At 44.0% G+C, this 16,147-nt stretch overlaps 1 protein-coding gene across 2 annotated transcripts in view; it reads right to left on the bottom strand.

Moving 5' to 3' along the window:
* kmt2e (lysine (K)-specific methyltransferase 2E) overlaps nt 1-16,147 on the bottom strand; it is a 43,872-nt gene that overhangs the window by 14,119 nt on the left and 13,606 nt on the right. The window contains exons 2-3 of one of the 2 annotated variants that reach the window (XM_053508438.1): nt 13,661-13,824; nt 5,150-5,258 (exon numbers count right to left, since the gene is read on the bottom strand). In XM_053508438.1, the coding sequence (XP_053364413.1) occupies nt 5,150-5,258; nt 13,661-13,710 (159 nt within the window). In that variant the 5' untranslated portion in view covers nt 13,711-13,824. Of the gene's footprint in view, nt 1-5,149; nt 5,259-8,983; nt 9,105-13,660; nt 13,825-16,147 lie in introns of those variants that run through there. The other variant, XM_053508439.1, reaches the window with a different exon arrangement.

A 16,147-nucleotide genomic window follows, 5' to 3' on the forward strand; every position in this document is an offset into this window, starting at 1 on the left:
TGTGTGTGTGTACATAAAGTGTGGCATCAGTGTCGCTTTTTAGAGAGAGGAGGGGTTTAAAAGGGTGTGTGTGTGTACAGTGCTGTGGTGAGTGGTACAAGTGTGTGTGTGTGTGGTAAAGTGTGTGTGTGTGTGTGTGTGGTAAAGTGTGTGTGTGTGTGTGTGTGGTAAAGTGTGTGTGTGTGTGTGTGTGGTAAAGTGTGTGTGTGTGTGTGTGTGTGTGTGTGTTAAAGTGTGTGTGTGTGTGTTAAAGTGTGTGGTAAAGTGTGTGTGTGTGGTAAAGTGTGTGGTAAAGTGTGTGTGTGTGTGTGTGTGTGGTAAAGTGTGTGTGTGTGTGTGTGTGTGTGTGGTAAAGTGTGTGTGTGTGTGTGTGGTAAAGTGTGTGTGTGTGTGTGTGTGTGTGTGTGTGGTAAAGTGTGTGTGTGTGTGTGTGTGTGGTAAAGTGTGTGTGTGTGTGTGGTAAAGTGTGTGTGTGTGTGGTAAAGTGTGTGTGTGTGTTAGGTAAAGTGTGTGTGTGTGTGTTAGGTAAAGTGTGTGTGTGTGTTAGGTAAAGTGTGTGTGTGGTAAAGTGTGTGTGTGTGTGTGTGGTAAAGTGTGTGTGTGTGTGTGTGTTAAAGTGTGTGGTAAAGTGTGTGTGTGTGTGTGTGGTAAAGTGTGTGTGTGTGTGTGTGTGGTAAAGTGTGTGTGTGTGTGTGGTAAAGTGTGTGTGTGTTAGGTAAAGTGTGTGTGTGTTAGGTAAAGTGTGTGTGTGGTAAAGTGTGTGGTAAAGTGTGTGTGTGTGTGTGTGGTAAAGTGTGTGTGTGTGTGTGTGTGTGTGGTAAAGTGTGTGTGTGTGTGTGTGTTAAAGTGTGTGTGTGTGTGTGTTAAAGTGTGTGTGTGTGTGTGGTAAAGTGTGTGTGTGTGTTAGGTAAAGTGTGTGTGTGTGTGTTAGGTAAAGTGTGTGTGTGTGTGTTAGGTAAAGTGTGTGTGTGTGTTAGGTAAAGTGTGTGTGTGGTAAAGTGTGTGTGTGGTAAAGTGTGTGTGTGTGTGGTAAAGTGTGTGTGTGTGTGTGGTAAAGTGTGTGTGTGTGTGTGTTAAAGTGTGTGGTAAAGTGTGTGTGTGTGTTAAAGTGTGTGGTAAAGTGTGTGTGTGTGTGTGTGTGGTAAAGTGTGTGTGTGTGTGTGTGTGGTAAAGTGTGTGTGTGTGTGTGGTAAAGTGTGTGTGTGTTAGGTAAAGTGTGTGTGTGTTAGGTAAAGTGTGTGTTAGGTAAAGTGTGTGGTAAAGTGTGTGTGTGTGTGTGTGTGTGGTAAAGTGTGTGTGTGTGTGTGTGGTAAAGTGTGTGTGTGTGTGTGGTATAGTGTGTGTGTGTGGTAAAGTGTGTGTGTGTGGTAAAGTGTGTGTGTGTGTGTGGTAAAGTGTGTGTGTGTGTTAGGTAAAGTGTGTGTGTGTGTTAGGTATAGTGTGTGTGTGTGTTAGGTAAAGTGTGTGTGTGTGTTAGGTAAAGTGTGTGTGTGTTAAAGTGTGTGTTAAAGTGTGTGTGTGTGTGTGTTAAAGTGTGTGGTAAAGTGTGTGTGTGTGTGGTAAAGTGTGTGTGTGTGTGTGTGTTAAAGTGTGTGGTAAAGTGTGTGTGTGTGTGTGTGTGTTAAAGTGTGTGGTAAAGTGTGTGTGTGTGTGTGTGGTAAAGTGTGGGTGTGTGTGTGTGGTAAAGTGTGTGTGTGTGTGTTAAAGTGTGTGTGTGTGTGTGTGTGTTAAAGTGTGTGTGTGTGTGTGTGTTAAAGTGTGTGTGGTAAAGTGTGTGTGTTAAAGTGTGTGTGGTAAAGTGTGTGTGTGTGTGTGTGTGTGTGTGTGTGTGGTAAAGTGTGTGTGTGTGTGTGGTAAAGTGTGTGTGTGTGTGTGGTAAAGTGTGTGTGTGTGGTAAAGTGTGTGTGTGTGGTAAAGTGTGTGTGTGTGGTAAAGTGTGTGTGTGTGTGTGTTAGGTAAAGTGTGTGTGTGTGTTAAAGTGTGTCACAATACCTCAGTGTGGATTTAATTTCTATGACGATTCTGTAAGTCTCACGCTTTTATAAATATCCTTGTTTAAAGTGTGTGTGTTAAAGTGTGTGGTAAAGTGTGTGTGTGTGTGTGTTAAAGTGTGTGGTAAAGTGTGTGTGTGTGTTAAAGTGTGTGTGTGTGTGTGTGTGTGGTAAAGTGTGTGTGTGTGTGTGTGTGGTAAAGTGTGTGTGTGTGTGTGTGGTAAAGTGTGTGTGTGTTAGGTAAAGTGTGTGTGTGTTAGGTAAAGTGTGTGTGTGGTAAAGTGTGTGGTAAAGTGTGTGTGTGTGTGTGTGTGTGGTAAAGTGTGTGTGTGTGTGTGTGGTAAAGTGTGTGTGTGTGTGTGTGGTAAAGTGTGTGTGTGTGGTAAAGTGTGTGTGTGTGGTAAAGTGTGTGTGTGTGGTAAAGTGTGTGTGTGTGGTAAAGTGTGTGTGTGTGTGTGTGGTAAAGTGTGTGTGTGTGTGTGTGTGGTAAAGTGTGTGTGTGTGTGTGGTAAAGTGTGTGTGTGTGTGTGGTAAAGTGTGTGTGTGTGTGTGGTAAAGTGTGTGTGTGTGTGTGTGGTAAAGTGTGTGTGTGTGTTAGGTAAAGTGTGTGTGTGTGTTAGGTAAAGTGTGTGTGTGTGTTAGGTAAAGTGTGTGTGTGTGTTAGGTAAAGTGTGTGTGTGTGTTAGGTAAAGTGTGTGTGTGTTAAAGTGTGTGGTAAAGTGTGTGTGTGTGTGTGTTAAAGTGTGTGGTAAAGTGTGTGTGTGTGTGGTAAAGTGTGTGTGTGTGTGTGTTAAAGTGTGTGGTAAAGTGTGTGTGTGTGTGTGTGTGTTAAAGTGTGTGTTAAAGTGTGTGTGTGTGGTAAAGTGTGGGTGTGTGTGTGTGGTAAAGTGTGTGTGTGTGTGTGTGTGGTAAAGTGTGTGTGTGTGTGTGTGTGTTAAAGTGTGTGTGTGTGTGTGTGTGTTAAAGTGTGTGTGGTAAAGTGTGTGTGTTAAAGTGTGTGTGGTAAAGTGTGTGTGTGTGTGTGTGTGTGTGGTAAAGTGTGTGTGTGTGTGTGGTAAAGTGTGTGTGTGTGTTAAAGTGTGTGTGTGTGGTAAAGTGTGTGTGTGTGGTAAAGTGTGTGTGTGTGTGTGTTAGGTAAAGTGTGTGTGTGTGTTAAAGTGTGTCACAATACCTCAGTGTGGATTTAATTTCTATGACGATTCTGTAAGTCTCACGCTTTTATAAATATTCTTGTTTAATATCTAAAGTTTAACGTCAATAAAACAATAAAAGCTTGTAAAATAATTAGCTTCCACCACAGGGGGCGCTGTCCTGCCTGCCAATGTCCGAATCATCATTTAAACCTGCTGGATTATTAAGGACCTGCAACACTTTACCACCTCTAGTGCAAATATCGATCTCTCTCTACATAAAACAGAAAATGTGTGTGTGTTATGTAGTTCTGTTACAGGCGTGTCACATGCGGTCCAGCGGGCAGCGAACCTACAGCAGATGTTATCATCATCAATTTTCATGTCATGCTGTGAGCATCACAGGCAGCGTCCCTCACCGAAGGGGACGGCAGGCAGCGTCATGAGACGAAAAAGCGAGACTGTGGGCGTGTCACAGGCGGTCCTCACTGGACGTGACCGCAGGCGGCGCGTAGGACAGACAGAATTGTGACGGCGGGGTGACCGCGCACACCATTCACGTGTAATGGCAGCGCACATCACCATTACGGTATTACACTAGATGAGTTTGAGACTTAATCCACAGGGAATTGAATTGCACACTCTTAAGCACGTTTGAAAACAACGTACAACACCATCTGTTGAATTTTGGAATTAACTTTTTTTTTCATGTTAGAGTGGGACGTTTATTAAGTAGATTTAAATAAATATATATATATATATATATATATATAAAACAATTGGTGCCAATTGCGTGAGTCTGAGAGGTCATGTGTGTGAAAGACTGAACCTGATTGGACAGTAGAACTGTTCTACTGGTGTCCTCATGTGTGTCCTGCTCTAGGGCCAGGTGTTTAGAGTGTGTGTATATATATATATACACACACACACACATATTTGCTCACACCATGTGAACAGGAATAAGAAAGTGAGAGATGAAGAGATATTTATGCTTCACAGCACCTGTGTGTGTGTGTGTGTGTGTGTGTGTGAGGCAAAACAGAACCTAACTGACCATAAACACTATAACACTGTCTAAGCATCTGGGTAGTTAATGTTGAGCTGCTGAATGCATGTGTAATTGTCACGTACACGTGCTAAACCTCTCTCTCACCAGGTTATTACGCATCACTGTGCATTATAGAGCGTCTGATGTCACGGGTGGACACGGTCATGTGACGCTGGTGGTCCAGCGAGTCTAGCTTTGGTACCTGTCTCCAAACCCACAGAGAATTCTGGGGCGGGGCCAAACCAGGCCATCATGGATTGGAGGTGGGAAAAGAGCAGGCAATTAGAAGCTGGAGGCGGGCGAAACGAGGCAATCAATGACAGGAGGAGGGGCAAAAAACAGATCATTAGAACCTGGAGGCGGGGTGAAACCAGGCACTTAGAGAGGTTTTTGATTCTCGAATTCACTGGCATTCAATTAAATAAGTGATTTGATTCTTTAAAAAACGATACAGTGCTAAGATTCATTACTTCTTATTTCAATAAAACAATAATTCAACAATCCCAATCAATTCAGTTCAGTTACCAGTTTATACATTAAATCATTAGCAATTCCAGAGAAAGAAGAGATTGAAATAAACTCGACTCAGGATCTCCTATTACAAACAATTCTAATCTAAACGACTCACTTCAGTCCGATCCAGTGATTCATTCCGGTTCTGTTCATCTGCACTTCCTTCGAGGAATAAATAGAACTTTTTATACATTTTTATAAATAGAACTTTGATTCTTCTGACACTGAAGGAGCTGATTGAAGAAGGAGTTTGATCATCTGATCACAGTTAGCTACGCGTCATGTACTCTGTAGCAGGGTACAAGAATTCATTTATTTGCTGTGCTGCTCAAAGTATTGGCACCCTCTTCCCCATCCATCACTATTATTGTGCATCGGCATGTGCCTATTTCTTTTAGGACAAAGAAAACTGTGTTTGGGTGTGTCTGTGTGTGTGTGTGTGTGTGTGTGTGTGTGTGTACACTCACAGCGTAAGGCAGGCCGATGTAGCTGTGTGAGTGGTGAGAGCTACTGTAGATCTGGTGAGGATAGCTGGACTTCTCCACTACCACAGGGCTGGCCTCCACAGATTCAGGTCTAAAACACACACACAAACACACACACACACACACACAGACGCACACACACAAAAGAGCACATGAGAAACAGGTTTGGCAGCAACACTGTGTGTGTGTGTGTGTGTGTGTGTTTACTGTGGGTGTGAGAAAGAGCAAAGACTGCACAGAACAGGTTCAGCAAAGCCAAACGTGGAAAAAAAGCAGGAAATAACACACACACACACACACAAAGGGAGTAAAGACGTGAACGAGGGTGTTCTTATTGTTATGTAACTGTGTGTGTGTGTGTGTGTGTGTGTGTGTGAGGAGTTGATAGGAAGTAAAATAACAGAACCGTGCACTATCTCTCCACAAAAAGAAACAGTTCTAACGTCTTATCTCTCTCTCTCTCTCTCACACACACACACACACACACACACACACACACACACACACACTCTGGTGCAAGTTCCAAACCAGTAGATCCACACTGTGACAAAGGGAGTGGAACAGACAGAGGAATGAACTAACACACTTTATGCAAATATTACTGAAAGACAGACAGACGTACAGACAGACGTACAGACAGACGTACAGACAGACGTACAGACAGACGTACAGACAGACGTACAGACAGCACGGTACCTCAGACGGTTAAGTGGAGATTAGACGTTAGATGTTAACGTTAGATCCTCAATCTAATGTTAAACTCTCCTACTGCTCGCGTCCCAGTACACACACAGTCTGACTCCACTACACTGTGTGATCGCTTCCCCTGCACTCCCTTTTTTCCCTATGACATGGTAAAGCTACGTAGCATGTTATGCTAACTGTGATGTCATAGTTCAACTAAAATCATCATCGAATTTGAAAACTTTCGAAATCGGAATTTAATAAAGAGAATTTTAACTGACAGGAAGAGAAGTAAGATCACGACCAGAAGGTGGCGGTAAAGAGCCAACATAGTGCACAATATGTGGAGTTGTGCGAACATGGACAACTGTACATCGCAGGACATTTCCCAAGTCTTGTTTTCGTCTTGGTGTTTACCAGCGGTCGAGATCCTCTACGTTAGCTCACTAGCGCCACCTTCAGGTTGTGGGTTCCCTCATCGTCCTGTCGGCTTAAATCCTCTTTTTTTAAAACCCCCATCACATACTGTCTCCCTCGTCCTTTTTCTCCGTGCTGTGTGATATATATATATATAAATCTTGTACGCGTTACTTCTTGTACAAATGTTTACAGTGCTACCCGAAGGCCGACGTCTCCGCTGTATGGTTAGCGTCCTCGTCTTCTGCTGGTAAGTTGCATTACCGCCAACAGTAAATCTCACTCTCCTTCATCTTCCCAGCCTCTTAAGTCTTCCTTTAAAGTAAAAAAATAACACATCTAATGCTTCCTTCCCTGATCTCGTCTCATCTTGCTCTGTATCTCGAACTCTTGATCTGCTTTTATCCGTCACTTACACACACATACATTATCTTATCTCTCTTCTCTACATGTCCCCTCAGTACAGCGGTACCTCAGCCTATGAGTTTAATCCGTCCCACAAAAAAAAAAAAAAAACACACACACACACAAAAATACGCAAACTCGCTTCGGTTGGCTTTCCACTGACACAAACAGTCTCCTGGACGTACGCGTGACTTCGCCGGCATTCGGCTCGGCTCGTATGACAAAAATGCTTTGTATGCTGAGGAAAAGTTCTGAAATTTTGTAAGACAGGGCATTGATATGGCGAGACACCGCCGTACCGCACTGCACCTTCAGTTAGAGTTAATTAGCGCCACCTATAGGTCTCTCTCTCTCTCTAGACTTTAGAGTCCAGCCTTCCTTAAAGTTAGTTTAATTCAATTCCGTATTTCATCAGGGTCCAGCGCAGGAGCTGTGGAGCACCATGTCCCAGCCACATTGTCTGTGTGAGTGTCCAACTTTATAAAGTACGATTTAGTGCAATTCCAGTCAGACTAACACAACATGTGAACATACTGACGGAAATAAAAACAGGAAAGAGAGAGAGAGAGAAAGAGAGAGAGAGAATAACACTATTAAACACTATTCTGCAGTAGGAGACAAACAAAACAAATGTATAAAGAGACAAAAAACTCAATTTAATTGACACACGCACGCACACACACACAATTACTACATACACGCAGGCACGCACGCACGCACGCACACATACACGCGGATGCACGTACACACGCACACGTGTACACACAGCTAGTCGTGATGTTCACTTTAAAGTGTGACACTGATTAATAGTCATTACGCACTCTTTAATATTTAAATTACTCCAGGGATTAGCATAAAAATAAAAAGGACATATTTCTGATAATAATGCAACAAATATTTAAAGAACGCTGTATAGATAACTTTATATGCTCATTAACAGACACTACGCGCTTGTTAACGTTTATCACACGTTTGGTAATATTCACTATGCGCTTCTTAACGTTCATTATGCGCTCGGTAATATTTACTAAACACTTGGCAATATTCATGATGTGCTTGATGATATTTATTACGTATTCATTAATATTCACTACATGCCTGTTAATATTTATTACACGCCCAGTAATATTTACAATGTGCTTGTTAATATTTATTAAACACTTGAAAATATTTACGAAACTTTCAATTCAAAGTTTTATTTATATAGTGATTTTAACAACAGTCATTGTCGAAAAAGACGCTTTTATAGAATTAAAAGTATAGAAATGTGTATAAAAATGTATATAAATCAAAATGATAAGATTTATTAAACGCTCATTAATATTCACGTTAATATCTATTATGCGCTTGGTAATATTTACAAATGTGCTTGTTAGTATTTGTTACACCTCATTAATATTAACTACTTTTGTGCTGCTATTTATTACCTATTCATTAATATTCGCTACTCGCTTTTGAATATTTGTTACGCACTGAATAATATTCGCTACACTCCTGTTAATATTTATTACGTATTCGTTAATATTCGCTACACTCCTGTTAATATTTATTACGTATTCGTTAATATTCGCTACACTCCTGTTAATATTTATTACGTATTCGTTAATATTCGCTACACTCCTGTTAATATTTATTACGTATTCGTTAATATTCACTACACTCCCCTTAATATTTATTATGTATTCGTTAATATTCGCTACACTCCTGTTAATATTATTACGTATTCGTTAATATTCGCTACACTCCTCTTAATATTTATTACGTATTCGTTAATATTCGCTACACTCCTGTTAATATTTATTACACCTCATTAACATGTGTATATATTTTCTCAAACGATTGCCTGAAATGAAGTGGACGGGTGCCTGAAGGTTAAAGACACGGCTGTAGAGCGCGGGTAACTCACGCTGTGCTGTGGTAAAGTTAAATAACGGGCTGTAGGGTCACACGGACTGATAGAACGACAGAACTAAGGAGAGGAACAAAGAAGAAGGAGGGAGAAAAAAATTTAAAAAGAGGAAAAAAGGGGGGAAAAATGAATAGAAAGTAAAATGGTTTCTCACTTCAGTCTGACAGTTCCTCACAAATCACAATTACATGAGATGATAATGACACGCATGACCTCACTCACACACACACACACTAACATATAAATACACACACTTATAATACATACTCATACAAACACATGCGCGCATGCACAAACACGCACCTGTTGATTCAAACATGAACAGAAAACAGATCAGACATGTTCACACACACACAGGCACGCACATACGCCTGCACACACACTTACTCACACACACTTACGTTTATGTCTTCTGTCTCGCTCCCTCACGTTTTCTTCATAATAAATAAAATAAGTCGTACCATCCTGCACCTCGTGCTCTTTCTCTCTCTCCCTCTCTCTCTCTCTCTCTAAAGCTCACACTTCCTCAAACACTCAAAGTGAAAGTGTGTGTTCACCTTAACGGAGGCGGAGCCTTAGAGAGGGTGTGCGTTTATATATGTGTGTGTGTGTGTGTGTGTGTGTACAAGTCAAACAAGACAAAGAACTGAGGGCAGGAAGAGGCAGCAGTTAAACGTAGGGCACGGCAGCCATTTACAAATGATTAACACACACACTCACACACACACTCACACACACACTCACACACACACTCACACACACACTCACACACACACTCACACACACACTCACACACACACTCACACACTGAGGAAGGGAAACACACACAAATGGAAAAGAAAGGAAAAAATGGCGGGGAAATTTTCTGCATTACAGTGACACGTAAAAACAAGAGGACGAGAGCAAAGGTCACTGAGAGAGAGACAGAAAGAGAGAAATAATGATACTAAAAGAGGGTAAGAGATATAGACAGAGACAGAGATACTGAGGGAGACAGACAGATGGTGCTGAAAGAGACAGAAACAGAATGAATGAGAAGGACAGACAGATTTATACTGAGACAGACAAAAAGAGTGACGGTGAGACAGACAGAATGACAGAGTAAGTGACTGTGAGACAGACAGACAAGAGTAATGGTAAGACAGGCAGACAGAGGGACGGTGAGACAGACAGACAGAGGGACGGTGAGACAGACAGACAGAGGGACGGTGAGACAGACAGACAGAGGGACGGTGAGACAGACAGACAGAGGGACGGCGAGACAGACAGACAGAGGGACGGCGAGACAGACAGACAGAGGGACGGCGAGACAGACAGAGTGATTGGTGAGACAGACAGAGTGATGGTAAGACAGAGAGTGATGGTAAGACAGACAGAGAAAGTGATGGGAAACAGACAGAGAAAGTGATGGTGAGACAGACAGAGAAAGTGATGGTGAGACAGACAGACAGACAGACAGACAGAGAAAGTGATGGTTAGACAGACAGACAGAGAAAGTGATGGTGAGACAGACAGACAAAGTGATGGTGAGACAGACAGATAGTGACATCGAGACAGACAGACAGAATGATGGTGAGACAAACAGAATGATGGTGAGACACACAGACAGAGAGAGTGACTATGAGACAGACAAAAAGAGTGATGGTGAGACAGACGGAGTGATTGGTGAGACAGACGGAGTGATTGGTGAGACAGACGGAGTGATTGGTGAGACAGACAAAGTGATGGTGAGACAGACAGACAAAGTGATGGTGAGACAGACAGATAGTGACATCGAGACAGACAGACAGACAGACAGAATGATGGTGAGACAAACAGAATGATGGTAAGACAGACAGACAGAGTGACTATGAGACAGACAGACAGAGTGACTATGAGACAGACAGAGTGACTGGTGAGACAGACAGAGTGACTGGTGAGACAGACAGAGTGACTGGTGAGACAGACAGAGTGATGGTAAGATAGACAGACAAAGTGATGGTGAGACAGACAGACAGACAAAGTGATGGTGAGACAGACAGACAGACAGAGTGACTATGAGACAGACAAAGAGAGTGATGGTGAGACAGACAGACAGAAAGTTATTGAGAGAGAGCGACTGACAGAGTGATGGTGAGACAGACAGACAGACAGAGTGACTGTGAGACAGACAGACAGAGTGACTGTGAGACAGACAGACAGAGTGACTGTGAGACAGACATGCAGACAGACAGACAGAGTGACTGTGAGACGGACAGACAGACAGACAGACAGACAGAGTGATGGTGGAACAGACAGAGACGGTGAGACAAACAGACAAAGTGATGGTGAGACAAACAGACAGACAGACAGAGTGACTGAGACAGACAGACAGAATGATGGTGAGACAGACAAAGAGAGTGATGGTAAGACAGACAGACAGAAAGTTATTGAGAGAGAGCGACAGAGAGTGATGGTGAGCAAAGGTCACTGAAAGAGAGACAGAAAGGGAAATAGAGTGATGGTGACAGAGTGACAGACAAAGTGATGGTGAGACAGACAGACAGAGAAAGTGATGGTGAGACAGACAGACAAAGTGATGGTGAGACAGACAGATAGTGACATCGAGACAGACAGACAGAATGATGGTGAGACAAACAGAATGATGGTGAGACACACAGACAGAGAGAGTGACTATGAGACAGACAAAAAGAGTGATGGTGAGACAGACAGAGTGATTGGTGAGACAGACGGAGTGATTGGTGAGACAGACGGAGTGATTGGTGAGACAGACGGAGTGATTGGTGAGACAGACGGAGTGATGGTGAGACAGACAGACAGACAGACAGACAAAGTGATGGTGAGACAGACAGATAGTGACATCGAGACAGACAGACAGACAGACAGACAGACAGAATGATGGTGAGACAAACAGAATGATGGTGAGACAAACAGAATGATGGTGAGACAGACAGACAAAAAGAGTGATGGTGAGACAGACAGAGTGACTGGTGAGACAGACAGAGTGACTGGTGAGACAGACAGAGTGACTGGTGAGACAGACAGAGTGATGGTAAGATAGACAGACAAAGTGATGGTGAGACAGACAGACAGACAAAGTGATGGTGAGACAGACAGACAGACAGAGTGACTATGAGACAGACAAAGAGAGTGATGGTGAGACAGACAGACAGAAAGTTATTGAGAGAGAGCGACAGACAGAGTGATGGTGAGTAAAGGTCACTGAGAGAGAGACAGAAAGAGAAATAGAGTGATGGTGACAGAGTGACAGACAAAGTGATGGTGAGACAGACAGACAGACAGAGTTATTGAGAGAGAGCGACTGACAGAGTGATGGTGAGACAGACAGACAGACAGAGTGACTGTGAGACAGACAGACAGAGTGACTGTGAGACAGACAGACAGAGTGACTGTGAGACAGACATGCAGACAGACAGACAGAGTGACTGTGAGACGGACAGACAGACAGACAGACAGACAGAGTGATGGTGGAACAGACAGAGACGGTGAGACAGACAGACAAAGTGATGGTGAGACAAACAGACAGACAGACAGAGTGACTGTGAGACAGACAGACAGAATGATGGTGAGACAGACAGACAGAGTGATGGTGAGACAGACAGACAGAAATTTATTGAGAGAGAGCGACAGAGTGATGGTGAGCAAAGGTCACTGAGAGAGAGACAGAAAGGGAAATAGAGTGATGGTGACAGAGTGACAGACAAAGTGATGGTGAGACAGACAGACAGAGTAACTTTGAGACCGACAGACAGAATGACTGAGACAGACAGACAGACAGACATACAGCGTGACTATGAGACAGACAGACAGAGTGACTGTGAGACAGACAGACAGATAGAATGATGGTGAGACAGACAGACAGAGTGACTGTGAGACAGACAGACAAAGTGATTGGTGTACCAGACAGACAAAGTGATGTGATTAACATGTGTATATATTTTCTCAAACGATTGCCTGAAATGAAGTGGACGGGTGCCTGAAGGTTAAAGACACGGCTGTAGAGCGCGGGTAACTCACGCTGTGCTGTGGTAAAGTTAAATAACGGGCTGTAGGGTCACACGGACTGATAGAACGACAGAACTAAGGAGAGACAAAGTGATGGTGAGACAAACAGACAGAGAGTGAGTCTGTCTCACCGATAGACAGAGTGATGGTGAGACAGACAGACAGAGTGATGGTGAGACAGACAGACAGAGTGATGGTAAGAGAGAGAGAGACAGAGTAAAGGTGAGAGACAGACAGACAAAGTGATGGTGAGACAGACAGACAGACAGACAAAGGTGTAAGTGATGCTGACTTGGAATTCATCACAAGCTGCAGTACAGCTTCATCTCTCTCTCATACTCACACACACACACACACACACACACACACACACACACACACACACACAAAAGATCAAAGGCCCAGCTGTCACTCAGCCATCACCATGGAGACAGGCCCAGCAGTGCCGAGGAGGTCACCCTGGCAACAGAAGCCTGGGCAGAAGGAGGGAGGGATGGAGGGAGGAGGAGGAGGAGGAGGCAGTGTGCTGCTTTTATATGTATTTACATGGAGAGATGGAGAGAGAGAGAGTGAGAGACAATGAAAGAGAGACAGCAAACAAGAGATAATAGAAACTAAGAGAGAAAAAAAAGAGTTGGGGAAAGAAAAAAGAAGATAAAAGGGGGAAAGAAAAGAAGATAAAAAGAGAGAGACGCAGAAAAAGAAAGAGAAAAAAAAAGAAGATTCAGAGAGAGAGAGAAGAGCAAAGCAAAAAGACAAACAGAAAACGAGAAAGGAAAAAAAGAGTAAAATAAGAGAAGAATAAAAAAGATGAAGGGGAGAGTAAGAGAGAGAAGAAAAGTGAAGAAGATGCAGAAAAAAGAGATAAAAATAAAAAGATGAGGAATAAGTGAGACACAGAAATAGAGAGAGAGAGAGATGGAGGAGAAGACAGACGGAGGGATGAAGACACAGACAGACTGCTAGACAGACAGACAGGTCAGTGAGGAAAAGAAGGCACAGTGGTCAGACACTGGCATGTGTGTGTGTGTGTGTGTGAGATGTGTGTGTGTGTGTGTGAGAGAGGTACACACTCTGAGCCGGCAGCCATGTTGTCCACCCCCACTGGGATGACTAAGCTCATGACGCTCTGTGCTGCAAGTGCGGAGTCCTACTGAGAGCAGAGCCGAGCGATCCCAAACACTGACGCATACCAACCACTGCACGCATGGCACACATCTAAATGCATCCACTCCACCTGAGAGAGAGAGAGAGGAGGGGGACAGGGGGAGAGAGAGGGGGAGAGAGAGAGAGAAGGGGGGAGAGAGAGAGACAGGGGGAGAGAGAGAGAGACAGGGGGAGAGAGAGAGAGACAGGGGGAGAGAGAGAGGGTGGGGAGAGAGAGAAGGGGAGAGAGACACAGGGGGGAGAGAGAGACACACACGGGAGAGAGAGAGAGAGACACACGGGAGAGAAGAGGGTGGGGAGAGAGAGACACGCGGGAGAGAGGGGGGGAGAGAGAGAGAGACAGGGGGAGAGAGAGAGGGGGGGAGAGAGAGAGGGGGGGAGAGAGAAAGAGACGCAAGAGAGAGAGACGGGAGAGAGAGAGAGGGGGGGAGAGAGAAAGAGACGCAAGAGAGAGAGACAGGGGAGAGAGAGAGAGAGACAGGGGAGAGAGAAGGGGAGAGAGAGAGAGAGAGACAGGGGGGAGAGAAGGGGAGAGAGATAAAGAGAGACAGGGGGGAGAGAGAGGGAGAGAGAGAGGGGGAGAGAGAAAAAGAGAGACAAGGGAGAGAGAGAAGGGGAGAGAGAGGGAGAGAGACAGGGGAGAGAGATAAAGAGAGACAGGGGGAAGAGAGAGAGAGAGAGAGAGGGGGAGAGAGAAAAAGAGAGACAAGGGAGAGAGAGAAGGGGAGAGAGAGGGAGAGAGAGAGAGACAGGGGGAGAGAAAGAGACAAGGGGAGAGGAAGAAAGAGAGACAGAGGGAGAGAGAGAGGGTGGGGAGAGAGAGAAGGGGAGAGAGAGAGACACGGGAGAGAGAGAGAGACACGGGAGAGAGAGACACACGGGAGAGAGAGAGGGTGGGGAGAGAGAGACACGCGGGAGAGAGGGGGGGAGAGAGAGAGAGACAGGGGGAGAGAGAGGGGGGGAGAGAGAAAGAGACGCAAGAGAGAGAGACAGGGGAGAGAGAGAGAGAGAGAGACAGGGGAGAGAGAAGGGGAGAGAAAAGGGGAGAGAGATAAAGAGAGACAGGGGGGAGAGAGAGGGAGAGAGAGAGGGGGAGAGAGAAAAAGAGAGACAAGGGAGAGAGAGACAGAGGAAGAGAGAGAAGGGGAGAGAGAGGGAGAGAGAGAGAGACAGGGGGAGAGAAAGAGACAAGGGGAGAGGGAGAGAGAGAGACAGGGGAGAAAGAGTTAGTGTTAATAACAGCAGTAATACTCTCCATACAAAAATCAGGAGAACAGATTGATGTATATACACTAACATTCACACACACACACACACACACACACACACACACACACACACTACAGCATAAACAGGAAAGAGAACGAGCTGAGTGCCAAGAATCTGTGACTCAGAGGAAACGTATAAACACACACACACACACACACACACACACACACACGCATTTCATCATCACACACATCCACATTGTTATAACCCTAACAAGGAGTTAAAGCAGAACTTTCTCTTTTACATGTGTGTGTGTGTGTGTGTGTGAAAGAGAGAGCTGTGAATCATGGGTAGTTTGCAGAGAGGGATAAAAGGAAAAGTATTCAGTCCGTATTATGTTCGTTACATTTGTTACACACAAGAGGTGAAATGTTGCAATTCCTCTACAATCCTGCAGGTGGTGCTGTAAACTATTCACAAACATCTGCAGAAAGAAAAAATTTTTAATTGTAAATTAAATTGTAAAAAACTAACTTATATTCAATCGGGATATTTATTTTTATAACCGTGATGGTTACAGAATTGCGATACAGATGGAATCACACCTGGGTATCAGGATGTCGCTGGTTCGATTCCCGCCACTATTACCTTGTTGATTCGCGTTGTGACTTTTTGTTTATTATTGTTTATTTATTTGTGTATACAAGGGGCGGTGCAGTGGTGTAGCGGTTAGCTCTGTGGCCTAGCACCACCAGGGTATGGGTTCGATTCCCACAAGTGTAACTCGTGTTTGTTTAGTGTTTTGCTCCACACTCCACTCCAGCAGGTGGCAGTATTAAACCAACTGCTCATGAAATCAAAAAGTACAAAAAGCAACACGCTCTCGCGTCAAAGTATTTTGATGTATGCCGTTGTATTTTCCGAAAAAGTGTCTGAACCTTACTGTACTAAACGACTGAAAGTAAAACTGAATCATTTATGAAGTGAGTCGATTCAGTGAATCAAACTGACCAACAAAAAAACGATTCATTTGTATAATCGATTCAATTTGATTAAATCTCAGCTCTGGACTACAGTCCTCACAATTTTTAAAAATATATATAAAGTTTAACAAATAAATCAATCAGCGCTGGAAATCTATACATTTAGCCTGTCCCCCCCCCCACACACACACACACAGAGAG

The sequence above is a fragment of the Clarias gariepinus genome, chromosome 12 (assembly GCF_024256425.1).
Source record: "Clarias gariepinus isolate MV-2021 ecotype Netherlands chromosome 12, CGAR_prim_01v2, whole genome shotgun sequence".
NCBI lineage: Eukaryota > Metazoa > Chordata > Actinopteri > Siluriformes > Clariidae > Clarias > Clarias gariepinus.